The following is a 15,357-nucleotide window of genomic DNA, read 5'->3' on the forward strand; positions in this document are numbered from 1 at the left end:
CACAGAACTGAGACTTGAGAACTGGTCTAATACACTGACAGCAGAATTCAAGCATTAATTAGCTGAAGACTTTTGCAACATAAAGATAGGGAAGGAATTATCAAAAATATCCACCGTTGGTAATAGTACACATGCAAAATGAGCAGGGAAAAAAATCACAAGAATATATTTTAAAACGCAAGCATTGAAAGAAATAGCATTGCGGAGGGTGGGAAGGGGTAGACAGGATTTCAAAATTGTAGAATAGATAAACAAGATTATACTGTATAGCACAGGGAAATATACACAAAATCTTGTGGTAGCTCACAGAGAAAAAGATGTGACAATGAATATATATATGTTCACGTATATAACTGAAAAGTTGTGCTGAACACTCGAATTTGACACAACATTGTAAAATGATTATAAATCAATAAAAAATGTTAAAAAAAAGAAATAGGATTATAGGGGAACTTACATTTTCTATGCCATGTACTTACAAAGACTTGATTGTAAGGGCATGTTTTACTTTTATAATCAAAATACTAAGAACTGTCCTTTCTGATGTCCACACAGCTACTCATTTCTGTATGCTGCCTATTATGCTTCGTTGTTTATATTTACTCATTTACATGATTGTCTCACCAAACTGAACTCTGAGAACCTACCTAAAAGAAATCACACATAATACATTTCCTAACTGAGTTCTTTTTTAAGAGTGTTAAAGCCCCGGCTTACTTTGTAAGCTTGTATTCTGTTTCACATGCCAAAGAATTGCTGAAGATTTTGCAAAGTGAGTGATGTGATCAGCCTGGGCTTTATGGAAAATTCACCTGGCTGCAGACTGGAGGAGAGAGGGAGATGAAATTGTCTTACAAGTATAACTGCCATTTTGCAACACGATGGACTGAGGTCAAAGCACGAAACAAAACAGGAGCGCTGAGTACCTGAGGAAGAAAGGACACTAAAGGTCTCAATATTTGAGAGTCCATGAGGGGAAGTGAAGGAGACTGTCAGAAGTATAAGCTCATGCTGAGTTCAAAGTCACAGAAGGCAAGAGAGTTTCAAGGAATATAATAAATTTCAAACGTTACAGAATTAAGACAAAAAAGAGACACCTAAAGATTTGAAAATTAAGTCACTCAAACAGACGCGGTGTAGTGTTCAGAGCGCCAATGAATTTCTTGTGAAAAAGTACGGGAACAGGCAGTCTGCGGAAGGCATAGGCTCTGGAGCACGCTGGCGAACGCAGGAGCACCCAAGAGAAGGCAGCAAAGAGGCAGGTACCACCCTTCTCTACCATCAGAGGAGCAGTTGGCGAGTGTGCTGCACTAGCAGTGGCAACAAACCCACAAGGTTTGGTCCATAAGACAGACTGAAAATTGCAGCCAATTTAACTGAGCACCTATTCCTGGCCAGTTCTTTATTCATGTCTCATAGCACTCATGCATTACTATGTTAATTTGTCCTTTCAGGAAACTACGGCTCAGAGGTTAAATGACTTACCAGAGATCACAAATTGGTCAATGGTAGAGTAAAACTGGTTTTTTACAGTTTTACTGAAGCATACTTTACATAAAATAAACTAAGTGAAATTTGATGATTTTTAGTAAACTTATACGCTTGTGCAGTCATCACCACAATCTAGTTTTAAAACACCTTCATCACCTCAAGAGTTCCTTCACGAGAAGGGCAGACTTGAACCCCAAACTATCTGACTACAAACTCATGTCACACTGCAAATCCCCTAGCATTTTTGTTACTTAACAAAAATGGAATTTAGATTTTTAGGCAGAAAAACTGCAAAATTAAGTCCCACTAGTCCCCTTCCCATGTAAGGGTCCAACATACCACTAGAACCACACCCACATTCCGTGATCTCACCAAAGTCAAAAGTTCAGTAAAATCTGAATATGCCTCACATAAGTACAGCAGAATCAGACTTAGAACACAGGATGCTATCCCACATACTTGTGCTAATTTTTTTTAAATGTGAAAGGAGTTAGGAAAGGCAAATGAACAAGTCCAGGCGAAAGATAGGATGAAAATGGCTGGGCAAGGACATCAAGGATGGAAAATGTGATACATAAGTAAAGCTGACAAAGATAACAGAAGTCAGGAGTCTGTCACAGAGGACAAAGACCCACCTGAACACAAGCTTTGATAAACAACTAAAATTGTTCAGAGATACAGAATGGAATGACTTCTGAGGCAGGAGTTAAAACTTACTTGAGTGAGAAACAGGATGATACAGTATTAAAACAGACATATAAAAATAAACATAGAAAGTGAGACAATATTCATAGTAATGGAAGTTGTAAAGCTGAAACAAGTTTAATTTTACAGTAATGATTTTATATGACTAAGACAAAGGGAAATTTTTCACTACTTCAAAAACAAACATAGAAGCAAAGATAGAATTCAGATACCACTTTAGGGCCAGATAAAGTAAATACTTAAACTAAAATACTTACAATTACATGCTTTAAAGAAAAAAAATACAAATACAAATAAATCTAAAACAAAAGGATAAGATAAAAATTTCATTTAACCTAAATTTTCACTTCCACCCTAACATTTCTTCACTTCTATAGAACTGTAAACAAAACTCATTAATCTGATAATCGTTGGACCCAAAGAAACTGCTAGCCAGCATTAAGAGAACACATCTTTTATGACCACTTGATATATAGTGGGTGTTACAATATACAATCTGTTGAACAGATGATTTCCACTGTGCCCTTACTACCCTGAACTACATTTTCAGTCTGGTCCAGCTCAGTAATACAAGAAATACTACTCTTCCTGGGCAAAAGACATGTCTCTTTGAAATAAATGATTAAGAAACTTGTCCATTATTTTAAGAGAAAGTGTCTTTAATGTTTTTAAGTTACAAAACCATAATTTCAGCTTAAATTCTTACAATACTAAGTCCAGACAAGGAATCTAGGCTACTACGGAAAAAGTAACATACACATGGCATTGCTATAAAGTAAAACCACTGAAGAACTTGTCTCATTTTATTAATCATATTTTATAAACTCTTCTGACTGAAATCTCTGTGCATCATTTCACTTAAAATATTTACTTAAAAATTTAAGTATTTTTCTTATTCAGTCAAAATGTATGGTTACAAAGAAATAAGCTTATTGCTAGAATTATAACAGATCCTTCCCAAAATTTTTAATGAGGTTGCAACAATTAATTCTATTCCTAGTAAATTTAACTTAAAATTACAGTATCGACAATCATACTAAAATATTTAACAATTTAAGGATAAAGTACTGTAAATTCACAAAAACAAATTTAACCTTCAAATCACTAGGAACACGAGAGAAAAAAATGTAGAACCCTCTGGAGAAGAGAAATCTGATCTTTGGCAGCCTGCTGACACTAAAGAGAATGGCTGAAATTCTCTAATAACTTAATAACTGCAAGAAAGATAAATGAAAACAAGATAACATGTAATAACAAAATATGTAGAAGTAATTTTTGGGCCAGGCCTATTAAATATTCACTCCCTATTTATCCTAATATCCAAAGTTTACTCTTAAATCATTTCTTGAAGTAGTAAACATTAATACTTATGGGACATTGACTAAATCGATAAAAATAAAACCCCCACCAGTCATACTCTTCTTTTAACTTAGACCTTAAATTTCTCTTAAATTTTATTACTTCTAAATTTTCAATGGACTGCTACGAAATTAAAAATAAAATAGAAATAAACAAATCCCAAATTAATCACGTGATCAAGTGATTTTGCAAATCTTTCTACACATTTTAATGCTACATTAGACTTAGTTCACAAAAATTTATTCTGCAGTTACAAAGTGCTTCAAATGTCGTATAAAACCTGATCCAAAAAATTAATACATTTGAAAATACGCAACAAAACAGCAGATATGCTCAAAATATGTTGTAATCCAACTTTTAACACACTTAAGATGGCCAGCTTATCTTATTACCAAGTGTTTGGTGCCGGCCTTCATAATTCTCTTCCAGTTACTATTTTAATAACAGAAACCTAAAGTTACAAAGTGACTTGTTCAAAAAAAAAAACAGGTTGCAGATACAAAACTTGCAACTCCAACTATGTAAAACTATTTTCTTCCTGGTAAACAAGTAAAACAAAAAATAAAAATAAATCATAGTTGTTAACCCAGAGCCCCACAGTTCAAAATTATGAATTTATCCAACAGCAACTCTTCTGACAACTTTATAGGTCTTACATATTGAAGCCGTCCGTAAGAATGTTTACATCTGAACAGCTTAAAAATCTTGTTCAGTTCTATGCTTTGACAGAAACAGAGGAAAATTAACCAACTGAAATCAAAAAATGGAAAACGCATGGAGTCAAAACAATCTGTGTACTTGCTTCCAAACTTCCAAAATGCCCCACATAAAATACTATTAGAGAATCCAATGGGAGAAAACACTTGGGTTTGGACTCATCTTGCATTGTCCAAAACAAAAAACAAAACACACACAAGTTGAATATGAAATAGATGAATAATATTGTTAAATGGGGGCACAGACAGATAAGAATGCTTAGGAAGAATAAAAATGTAAAATTTCTTAATTAAACCACACCTTTTGACAAGGAGCTCCAGCACTCAGACCTGTTCTGCCCATCACAGTAATACCATGGCACTGATTACAGGTAAAGATTCACTTCATCACAAATGCATTAAGTTTAGGCAGTTTTGTACCTCAAACAAGGGCAATATACAATAAACAGTTTTAAGAATATGAACATTGTTGTACAAAGATGGCATGTCAAGGGTCCACACCCACACAAAGTATGTACCACTCATATGTCAGCATCTGTGTGAAATCTGAGTGATCCAGGGTTGTCTCCCCACATGAGGAATGAAAGTCCAACCCACTGGATTACATAAAAGTAGAACATGGAAAAGTAGTAACCACTCTGTACCCTTCCCTGAACTGTTTAAAAGGCAGGCAGGAGGAACATATACTCTTAAAGATGCATTAAAGAAAGTGCCATAAATATATGAAGTATTTTTAAATGTCAAAATACTTCCTAAGTACATCTAAAAGCACCTAATCACATTAAGTGCACAATAAAGTTAAGTATAATCAAGCACAATTAACAACTGTCAGGTTATTTTCATCTTACTGTCTGGCAAATTAAAGCACCATTAGCTGATGTTTTTAATTTTTAATTCTGAGCTGAATCATTAAGTAAAACAAGAACCGTATCAACCAAACACTTGGGAAGTTAGGGGAGCCAAGGCTCTGCACAGCTGAAAAGCCGTGTATAACTTATTATAGTTGGTCCTTCCTTGTACTGGGTTCCTCTGTATCCGTAGACCCAACCGCCTGCAGATCATGTAATGGTGTATTTACTACTGAAAAAATCCAGGTACAAGTGGACCTGCACAGTTCAAACCCCATGTTGTTCAAGGGTCAACTGTATTTGAAAGAACCATGGCTTTCATTAGTCTACATGCCTTGAGGTTACAGGAAAGTCCTGACTATATATTTTTATGTCCTCCTCCCCAAACTAAAGATAACCAATTATCAACCTTCTCCCATCAACATCACAATTAATAACAAAGGAAAAAACTTGAGAAAGGTAAATCTTGCGTGAAAAGAAGTGGTGATAAAATAGACAGTGCCCCTCTAGTTGAAAGATCTAATCCTTGCTCCAATCTATCTGATCCAATGCCTGAAAAGAGCTTTCAAATCATTACAAAAGTTATATTTATTCAAGTTAATTTAGGAAACAATTACAAACTCTAAATTGTACACAGACACATTGAAAAGAGAGAATATACTATTTCTGATTCATATAAACCCTGTTAGTTTAAAGGCAGTTTAATTTTTACTGGTAACTATAGTGCCATTATTTTTTTTTAAAGGTACCCAGTAAGAGTCAAACATTTTATATTTGTTTACCCTCTGGAAAAGAACATAGGTAAAGAAGATTCTAACTTTCAATTTTTTTTCACGGTTTCACTTTCTAAATTTGTATAACAAGCATATTACATACTTTAAAACAGGACAGCACAGTTGCTCAACTCAGGCCTGTTTCAAACTGCTTAAGTCCAAACCCTTACTTTACCAAATACTACTACCTGGGTCTCTGCCCATGCATCTGTTTCGTCTTCTACAAATTAGGAAATAAAACACTGGGTTTCGGTGAGGATTAAATTACTTAATGCATGTTAAAAATTAGCTTAGACATGTTGATAATCACAGAATGTAAATGATAGTTACAGAGATTTAATATACTATTCTCCTTCATAAATCTGGAAGTTTCCACAATTAACTTGTTTACTGTGCTGGTATACAGTAAGGGCTCAATACAGCTTTTTTTTTTTTTATTACCCTGTAGGGTATTTGCCAACATTAAAGGAAACAACACATGAAAGTGCGTGGCACTTGCCTAAAATGCTGTTTGTCCAATAGCCATCCTCCTACCATCCTTCACCATCAGTAGTCAGCATATATGCATCATCAAGTAACTCTGGACCCGTCTGGGACTTAATATTTAAGGATAAGCTACTTTACTCGTCTCACTTCTGACAGAGATCTACAAGTTACAAATATCACTGTCAGTGGGCTCCAAAGATACAATGTGTCCAGAATGCTAGCTTCACTGATATTTTGTAACTAATTTCAATGGATGGAAAATTTGACTCAATGTTTATCTTACTGTCTGGCACAAAACCACCTTAAAACCAACAAAATGCCAGCATTAAACAGTAACTCCCAGCTAACACGTTCAATAACTAAAGTGAAGGGTCAGCATCACAGAAGATGGGGGCTAAGTAACAAGAGCAGCAGACTGGTGTGATCAGCACACTGGTTTTAAAAAGTACTGGATGTGCAGATTTCATGCCCCTTCTTAGGCAAGCACATGAAAGAGATCTACCGACTCGAGAACTCCGAGACAAAATCTGTGTTTTAAGTCAGACACAAGCGTTAAATACGTCTTCCTATGTCCCCAACTCCTTCAATCAATTATGCATTGCAAAGGAATAAAGTGTTAAAGATGGTCGCACCCAGCGTTAGAAAGGAATGGCTTCCGTTCCCACTCGGGGCCTCTAGGGGGCACCCGCCATATGCCCTCCTTCGCCCACCCCTCCCCGGTAACGTGAGCAGCTGCAGGGCCCGTCGTCTGGTTGCTGAGGCTGGAACTGCAGCAGGAGCGATGTCTGCAGCGGTGCAAACAGCGGTACCCACTCCCAGCTGCCTCACAGCCATCAACCGGGCTGCGCCCGGGGGCAGCTGCCACCCCAGGGAGCTCCTCCCGCAAAGCGACGGAGACGCTGGTCCCCAGGCTGAGGCCCTACAACCTGACAACGTCCCCGAAGAGCAGCACATCAGGGGCCAAGGACTCACAATGGGGGTGTTTTCCTCCTCACTTTCTGCCCAAGATGTACCAGGTAGGGCTGAAGACGATTCCTGGTCCTGGGATAAGAGGAAAAATGAAAAATGGATCAAGAACATCTAACCAGGTGGGAGAACCAAGCCCTTTCCACCAAGAGGAGGCAGAGAAGGGAATAAGAGGTCAAGGAGGTTCGGCCCTTCGATTACTGCCCCCCCAGGCCGTGACCAACAACCCCCTCCTACGTAAAGTGGAGCAAGACGGCGTGAAATATTTATTTGGGACCAAACCCACGTGAAAGGCAAAACCTGGAGGGAGGAGGCGGAGGGCAGCAAGCTTTCTCCCGGAGGGAGAGGGGGAAGGGCGAGCGCAGCCTCGACGCCAGCGGGGAATCCTGTTCCCCCGAATAGGCCCACCCAGCGTCGACCCCGCCGCGCCAGGGCCCACTCGGGTTCGAGGGGAGGCTCGCGTCGCCGCCGGGCGGAAACCCCTTGCATTTGCCCCGAGCACTTGCCCGGGGGCCCGAGACCTGCCCCCCCGCAGTCGGCGACCGGCAGCGCTGCCTCCCCGTCCGCCATTAGAGACCCAGCCAAACAATACGTGCGGAGCCCGGACCGCGCGCGCGCTGGGCCAGGCGGCCGAGGAGGGGACCCGGCGCAGGGGGCCCGCGCCCTAGCCCCAAAACTTGGGGACCTCGCGCCGCGGCCAGGAGGGTGCGAGCGCCGCCGCGAGCGCCCATAGAGGCGCCCCTCCCCCACCCGCCCCACCCCCACCCGCGACCCCCGCCGCCGGCACCCGCCCCCGCCGGCCCCGCGCGACCCCCGCCGCCGCCGCCCGCCTCACCCGGCCCTCGCGGCCGCACCCGCACTCCCGCAGCCCGCGGGCCGCCCGCCAAGGCGCCTGGGACATGAGCGGAGCCGCAAGCAGCCCGAGGCCCCGACGCGGCAGCAGCGGCGACGGCGGCCGCGCCGCGGGGCGCTCGTCCTGGGTCGGTGGGAGGCTCCGGAGGCCGCCCTCACCCATCTCCGCCTCCCGGCGCCTCCGCCTCCGCCTCCGCCTCCGGAGGCTGCGCCGCTCCCGGCCACCCCCACTGTCGGCGGCCCTGAGCTGGAGAGACAGCGGGGACAAGCCTCACCCGGTTCTGGCTGCGGCTCCGCGGAACGAACCTCCCCGCCCCCGGCCCACCCCCCTTCGGCAACACGCGCAACTCCGCTCGGTCCAGTCCCGGCTTTAGCGCTGGTGAGGAGGCGGAGGCGGCGGCCGCAGCGGCGCGGCCCGGCCCGGCAGGCCCTGCCCACCGCGCCCTCACTGGCGGGCGGGGAGGGAGGGACGGCCGCTTCGGGTACGCCCATTGGCTGCGTCCGCCTTCCTTCAGGACCCCCCTCCAGGGGGTGGGCCCGGTCCCTGTCCGTCAGGCGCAGGCCACGCCCCCGAACCTCCATTCCACCCCCGCCACCGCCACCCCCACCCCCACCCCCACCCCGGCCCGTCAGGGTCGGGCCGCCGACTCCCGTGTCCGCCGCACCGGCCGCGGCTTGGCCCCTGGGGTTGGGGACTCTTGGGGCCACGAAGCCCGAGGGCCTGAGCCGGGCCGCCTCCCCCTGCCCTGGCCTAGGCGCCTGGCCGCCGCAGCGGCTGCGAGCGACGCCGCCCGAGGAGCGCCGCGGCCTCGATGTCCCCAACGCCCTCCCTGCCCAGTGTCTGGGAGCCCCGTGAGGGGCGGGCGGGCACGGCCGGCGGGGACGGGAGCGGAGGCCCGGAGGCCCGCAGGCGGGCGGCGGGGAGGGCCCGAGGGCTCCGAGGGCCAGCAGCGCTTCCCCTCACTCAGCCCCGTGGGGAGGCGTCCCCCACTCCCGTCATGGCTGCGGGAGGAGACGACGTCCTCCATTTTGTCGGGGCCGCGGGGGGACCTGGGGGCCCTTCCACCTCGTCCCGGGAAGCCCGGGCTGGGCCGCGCCGCCCGGCCGCGGGGACGGCGCCCGCCGCCGGCGCCCGCACCCCGGGACGGGCCGGCGCGACGGGGCCGGGGCCAGACGCCGCTCCCCGCCTCCGCCAGCCAAGATGGAGGCGGCTGCGGGCGCCCCGAGTCGGGCGCCCGCCTGTCGGAAGGGCTGGGCCGCCCCGCGCCGGGTCCGCCCCTCGGCGCGGCCGCCGCCTCCCGGCCTCCCCGGTCCACTGGGCGGACGGAGGTCCCGGGCCTGCCCTGCGGCGGGTGGGCCGGGCCAGGCCGGGCGAGCTCCGACCGCGGAGCCACCTCGGCCGCGGGCTCCTCTTTTGTTCGCCGTCTACACCTACGTCTCGGGCGCACGTCCCCCGGCGGTGCGGGGTCCGAGGGTTCACGTCAGGAGGCGAGCGCGGAGGCCCGGGCCTCGGCCTCGCCCTGGCGGCGGTCGGTGGGACTGCGGCCGGTGCGGTTGGGGAGTAATTGGGTAGAGGAGCTGGACCCCTATTTCACGATTATCTAAAACGACTGCCTACTAGTAAATAGACGGGTGATGTTACACTGTAAAGTTCAACAGGGTGATGAAGAACACGAAGCTTTTAATGAAGTTAATTACCCATGTAGGTCTCAGCAAAGACTGATTTTATAGACACCACTAACAGCGTACTTCACTACAAATGAAGACTCATTATGAATAAAAAAATCAAGTAATCCTTCTACGTAGGGCTAAGTGCAATAAATATACTGCTCTTTATTTCAATTGAAGGATATCCAACATGTGTTTCAACCCTCTTTCTCAAAATGGTATCACTTTTCGGCATTTTATTTAATAACTGTAAAACTTTTCGGTTTTCAATGAAATGTAAGAGTTTATATGTGTTACACAGTACTGTTTTACACTGACATTTTTGATGTCACTGCCTTCACAACAGAAACGTCCTCTATTACCAAAAGCAGAGCAACACTGTTATAACTCCGTGAAAACATACACTATCCTTTTCTGTTACCAGGTACCATTGCAATCGCTTCTGTTGACTGAGTTTATAGTGAGAAAGCTTAAGTAGAGATTCTTCCAAATAAGCTCTGTCATAGACTCAAATGATAGATTGGGTTGCTGCAGGCTGTTCAATTTGCAGAAGCTCTCTATACTGCTACTAATTATCTGACATTATCGCTGTTTTATAATTAATTAGCAACAAAAATAATAATTACTGTAATGTATAATATTCACATTTTGTATTCATTCAAATCCATTTGTCCATGAAAATGTTCACTGGGTTACCTACATGGTATCAGGTAGAATGTTAGTTGAGTTGACTTTCATTAACTTGCTTATACTGAGTGATGGTTGATAGCATACTACCTCAATCAAAAATCTTAATGGTGTTCTGCCATTGTGGAGAAAAGATAAAGTATTGAAAATTAAAATACGAGCCAATTGTGCAATTTTACGTAATAAACTGCTTGTATGGTGCTTATAGTGGCAGGAAATGTTCTGTGTTTGATGTGAATGATAGCTCATCCTATTGACAACTCTATGAAGAAGTTAGTAACTTGTTCTGCTTTTACAGAAGCAGAAATTGAGGCAAAGAAAGGTTAAGAAACTTACCGAAGGTCACACGGCTGCCTAGGGGTGGAGAGGGACTCACAGCCCTAGGACTCTTGGCTCCAGAGTCAACAACCTTAACCAACTCATCATGGTGCCTCTTCAGGATTCTCTTATCATAGTTCTTAAAATTTAACTCTTACACATATCATCTTAGAACATTTTAAACATAGCACAAAATAAATCTTCCAGAGCAGTGACTTATGAACTTTTTGTTGTCATGGAGGTATAGTTAATGTACAATATTATGTAAGTTTCAGGTGCACAACAAAGTGATTCACAATTTTTAAAGATTATATTCCAGTTATAGTTATTATGAAATATTGGCTATATTCCCTGTGCTGTACAATACATCCTTGTATCTTATTTATTTGATGCCTTGTAGTTTGTCTCTTAATCCCCTACTTCATCTTGCTCCTCCCCCTTCCCTCACCCCACTAATTCGTGCTCTTTATCTGTGAATCTGTTTCTCTTTCGTTATATTCACTAGTTTGTTTTATTTTTTAGATTCCATATGAGTATTAATGTGGTATTTGTCTTTCTCTGTCTGACTTTTTTCACTAAGCTGATACGCGCCAGGTCCATCCATTTTGTTACAAATGACAAGATTTCATGACTTTTATGGCTGAGTAGTATTCCATTGTGTGTGTATATACCTATATATCTCATATTCTTTATCGATAACATTCATCTATTGATGAACATTTAGGTTGCTTCCACATCTTGGATATTTTAAATAATGTTGCTATGAACATTGGGGTGTATTTATCTTTTCAAATTAATCTTTTCATTTCCTTTGGATATATACCCAGGAGTGGAATTGCTGGATCATATGATAGTTCTATTTTTCATTTTTTGAGGAACCTCCGTAGTGTTTTCCATAGCAGCTACACCAGTTTACATTCCCACCAACAGCATACAAGTTTCCTTTTCTCCACATGATAGCCATTCTGGCAGGTGTGAAATGATAGCTCATTGTGGTTTTGATTTTTGTTTCTCTGATGGCTAGCAATGTTAAGCATCTTTTCATGTACCTGTTGGTCATCCATATGTCTTCTTTGGAAAAATGTCTATTCAGGGCGTCTGCGCATTTTTTGATTGGGTTGTTTTGTTCTGATATTGAATTGTATGAGCTGTCTATATAGTTTGGATAATAACCCCATAACAGACATATCATTTGCAAATATTTTCTCCCATTCAGAAGGTTTTTCATTTTGTCAGTGGTTTCCTCTGCTGTGCAAAAGCTTTTAAGTTTAATTAGGTCCAATTTGTTTATTTTTGCTTCTGTTTTCTTTGCCTTAGGAGACAGATCCAAAAGACTATTGCTACTTTTATGTCAAAGACTGTTCTGATTATGTTTTCTTCTGGGAGTTTTATGGTTTCCATCTTACATTTAGGTCTTTAATCCATTTTGAGTTTATTTTGGGGGATGTGAGAAAATGTACTAATTTCATTCTTTAACATATAGCCATCCAGTTTTCCTAGCACCACTTATTGAAGAGAATGTCTTTTCTCCATTGTATATTCTTGCCTCCTTTGTCCTAGATTAATTGTTCATAGTGTGTGAGTTTATTTCTGGACTCTCTATTCTGTTCCACTGATCTATGTGTCTGTCTTTGTGCCAGTTCCATACTGTTTTGATTACAGTAGCTCTGTAGTATAGTCTGAAGTCAGGAAGTGTGATTCCTCCAGCTCTGTTCTTCTTTCTCAAGGTTATTTTGCCTATTTTGGGGTCTTTTGTGTTTCCATACAAATTTTTCTGATTCTGTGAAAAATGCCATTGGTATTTTGATAGGAATTGTATTGAATCTGTAGATTGCCTTGGGTAGTATGGCCATTTTAATGACATTAATTTTTCCAATCCACAAAAACAGTGTATTTTTCCATCTTGGTCATCTTCAACATCTTTCATCAGTGTCTTACAGTTTTTCAAATACAGGTCTTTTACCTCCTTAGGTAAGTTTATTCCTAGATAGTTTTTTCTTTTTTTTTTTTTTTTCTGATGTGATGGTAAATGGGACTGTTTCCTAAACTTCTCTTTCTGATAGTTCATTCATTATTGGTGTATAGAAATGCAACAGCTCTCTGTATATTAATCTTATATCCTGAAACTTTACCAAATTCATTGATGAACTCTAGCAGTTTTTAGCATCATCTTTAGGATTTTCTATGTATAGTATCATGTCATCTGCAAACAGTGACAGTTTTACTTCTTCCTTTCTGATGTGGATTCCTTTTATTTACTTTTCTTGTCTGATTGTTTTGGCTAAGGCTTATTAATTTTTTTTTACCATGACGATCACTAGAATTTAAATTATATATGGAGACCTAGTGCAAATCCACATTTACACATAATTACATAACTGAAGCAAAAGTTCCATAGAAGAATTATTTCACTTACTACCTTAGATAGATTTTAATATTTTCTATTCTAGTCTATTTAAATCTACTCTATATTGTTTTCTTCCTTTAAAAAAATTGGTTCCAGCACACCAAATTGATTATATGGCTTACAAACTGTGGTTTGAAAAACACTATTCTAGAGAAAGCAAAACAATAGATGATATTGAATACTGACAGTAATCCGGAATGAACTATAGGTTGAAAAACTCATTTTAAAATAGAGATTTAAGAATATGAATATGAATATATGTATCTATATGTATGACTGAAACATTATGCTGTACACCAGAAATTGACACATTATTCTAATATTTTATAAACAAGCATGCAAATAAAAAAAAATTTTAAATAGAGATTTAAGTTGCCATTCATCCTAAATATATGAAATACTTATTTCGTCCTAACAAAACGCTTTACATTTAATGAGAGTGAAATGCAGTTGATGAACAAGTCTCTGGACAAGCAGTGCGATGATCTGAAGTGCTGGCACCACCATTTGCGAGCTCTGCGGCCCCCGGCCTTCCTGAGCCTCTGTCTCTCTTTCAGTAAAATGAGGGAATTGTACCAAATATGGCCTTCAAGGAATGTCCACACCTCTCTTCACATGGTCTTCTCACCCCTTGGGATCCCAGTTCCTCCACCAGCCCTTCTCACTTTTCCAGATTTTTAATGAACATTGCCCTCCTTTCAGTCCCTGTGGCTTTTTTAAATTAAATAATGCAATATGTCTACCACTATGTTCTTAACAGAGAACGCCCCACCCTCCTCCTTACCTGGTTGGGGCTGGAGTGCAAGGGCTGGTCCTGTTTCTCATTTTATCTCTCAGGCAGCATTGCCCGGCCAGTGCCTTCTAAGCTTTAGAGGTCCTGCCAGGAAAATAGAAGGGAATTTTGAAAGAGAAAATTATGTTTGATGATTATGGAGGCCCTTTCCAGCAATGAGATTCTATGATTTTTATAAAATCATAAGCTGAAAATAATTATTTAAAATAACTTTAAGGGTCCCTTACATTATCAACTATTATTTTTTGAGTTTCTATACTAGATAGCTAGTCTCTAAGAGATTAAAACCTAAAATTAAGCAAGTCTAACAGTTTTGAAGTTAGCATACTTATTTTTTAAAACATTTTTCCTGCTTCTGTAGGTAATAAATACACTGAGACAAAAACAAAAAACAAACAACAACAACAAAACTTGGAAAACCTGAAAAGTGCAAAAGAAGAAAAATTACATATAATTCTAGCACCCAAAGATGACTCTTGTTAACATTTTTTTAACAGAACTTTTTTGTTTAGCAGTTTTAGATTCACAGCAAAATCAAGCAGAAAGTACAAAGAGTTCCCATGTTCCCCCTGCCCCCACACATGCAGAGCCTCCCCCATCAGCACGTTATCCACAAGATGGGACATCTGTTACAGTGGATGGCCGCACATTGACACAACATACTCACTCAAAGTCCATAGGTTACATGGGTTCACTCTTGGTGTGGTACATTCTATGGGTCTTAACAAATGCATAATGACATGTATCCCCCATTATAGCATCATAAGGATAATTTTACTGCCCTAAAAATCCTCCGTGCCCCTCCTATTTCATTCCACAGCCCCATAACTCATGCCAATCATGGACCTTTTCACTGTGTCCATAGTCTTATATTTTCCAAAATGTCATATAGCTGGAACCATACAGTATACAGCCTTCTCAGACTAACTTCCTTCACTTAGCAGTAGGATTTCACATTCCTCCATGTCTTTTCTGGCTGGATAGCTCCCTTCTTTTTGGTGCTGAGTAATATCCCATTGTCTGGATGCACCACAGTTTACTTATGCATTCTCCCAATGAAACACATCTTGGTTGCCTCCAAGTTTTGGCAATTATGAATAAAGCTGCTATAAACATCCAAGTTCAGATTTTTGTGTGGACATGTTTTCCACCCATTTAAATAAATACCAAGGAGCATGGTTGATGGATCTTATGGTATGAGTATGTGTAGTTCTATAAGAAATGGCCAAACCGTCTTCAGAGCAGACTTTTGCATTTCCACTGGTAATGAATGAGGTTTCCTGTTTTC

At 42.2% G+C, this 15,357-nt stretch overlaps 1 protein-coding gene across 5 annotated transcripts in view; it reads right to left on the reverse strand.

Moving 5' to 3' along the window:
* ZMYM2 (zinc finger MYM-type containing 2) overlaps positions 1-8,463 on the reverse strand; it is a 76,871-nt gene extending 68,408 nt beyond the window's left edge. For 2 of the 5 annotated variants that reach the window (XM_032496514.1, XM_032496513.1), the window contains exons 1-2: positions 8,199-8,461; positions 7,351-7,419 (exon numbers count right to left, since the gene is read on the reverse strand). In XM_032496514.1, coding sequence (XP_032352405.1) covers positions 7,351-7,419; positions 8,199-8,359 — 230 coding nt within the window. In that variant the 5' untranslated portion in view covers positions 8,360-8,461. Of the gene's footprint in view, positions 1-7,350; positions 7,420-8,198 lie in introns of all 5 variants that reach the window. The other 3 variants (XM_032496515.1, XM_032496516.1, XM_032496517.1) reach the window with 3 other exon arrangements.
* Between the last annotated feature and the right edge of the window lie 6,894 nt (positions 8,464-15,357).

Source organism: Camelus ferus, chromosome 14 (assembly GCF_009834535.1).
Source record: "Camelus ferus isolate YT-003-E chromosome 14, BCGSAC_Cfer_1.0, whole genome shotgun sequence".
Taxonomy (NCBI): domain Eukaryota; kingdom Metazoa; phylum Chordata; class Mammalia; order Artiodactyla; family Camelidae; genus Camelus; species Camelus ferus.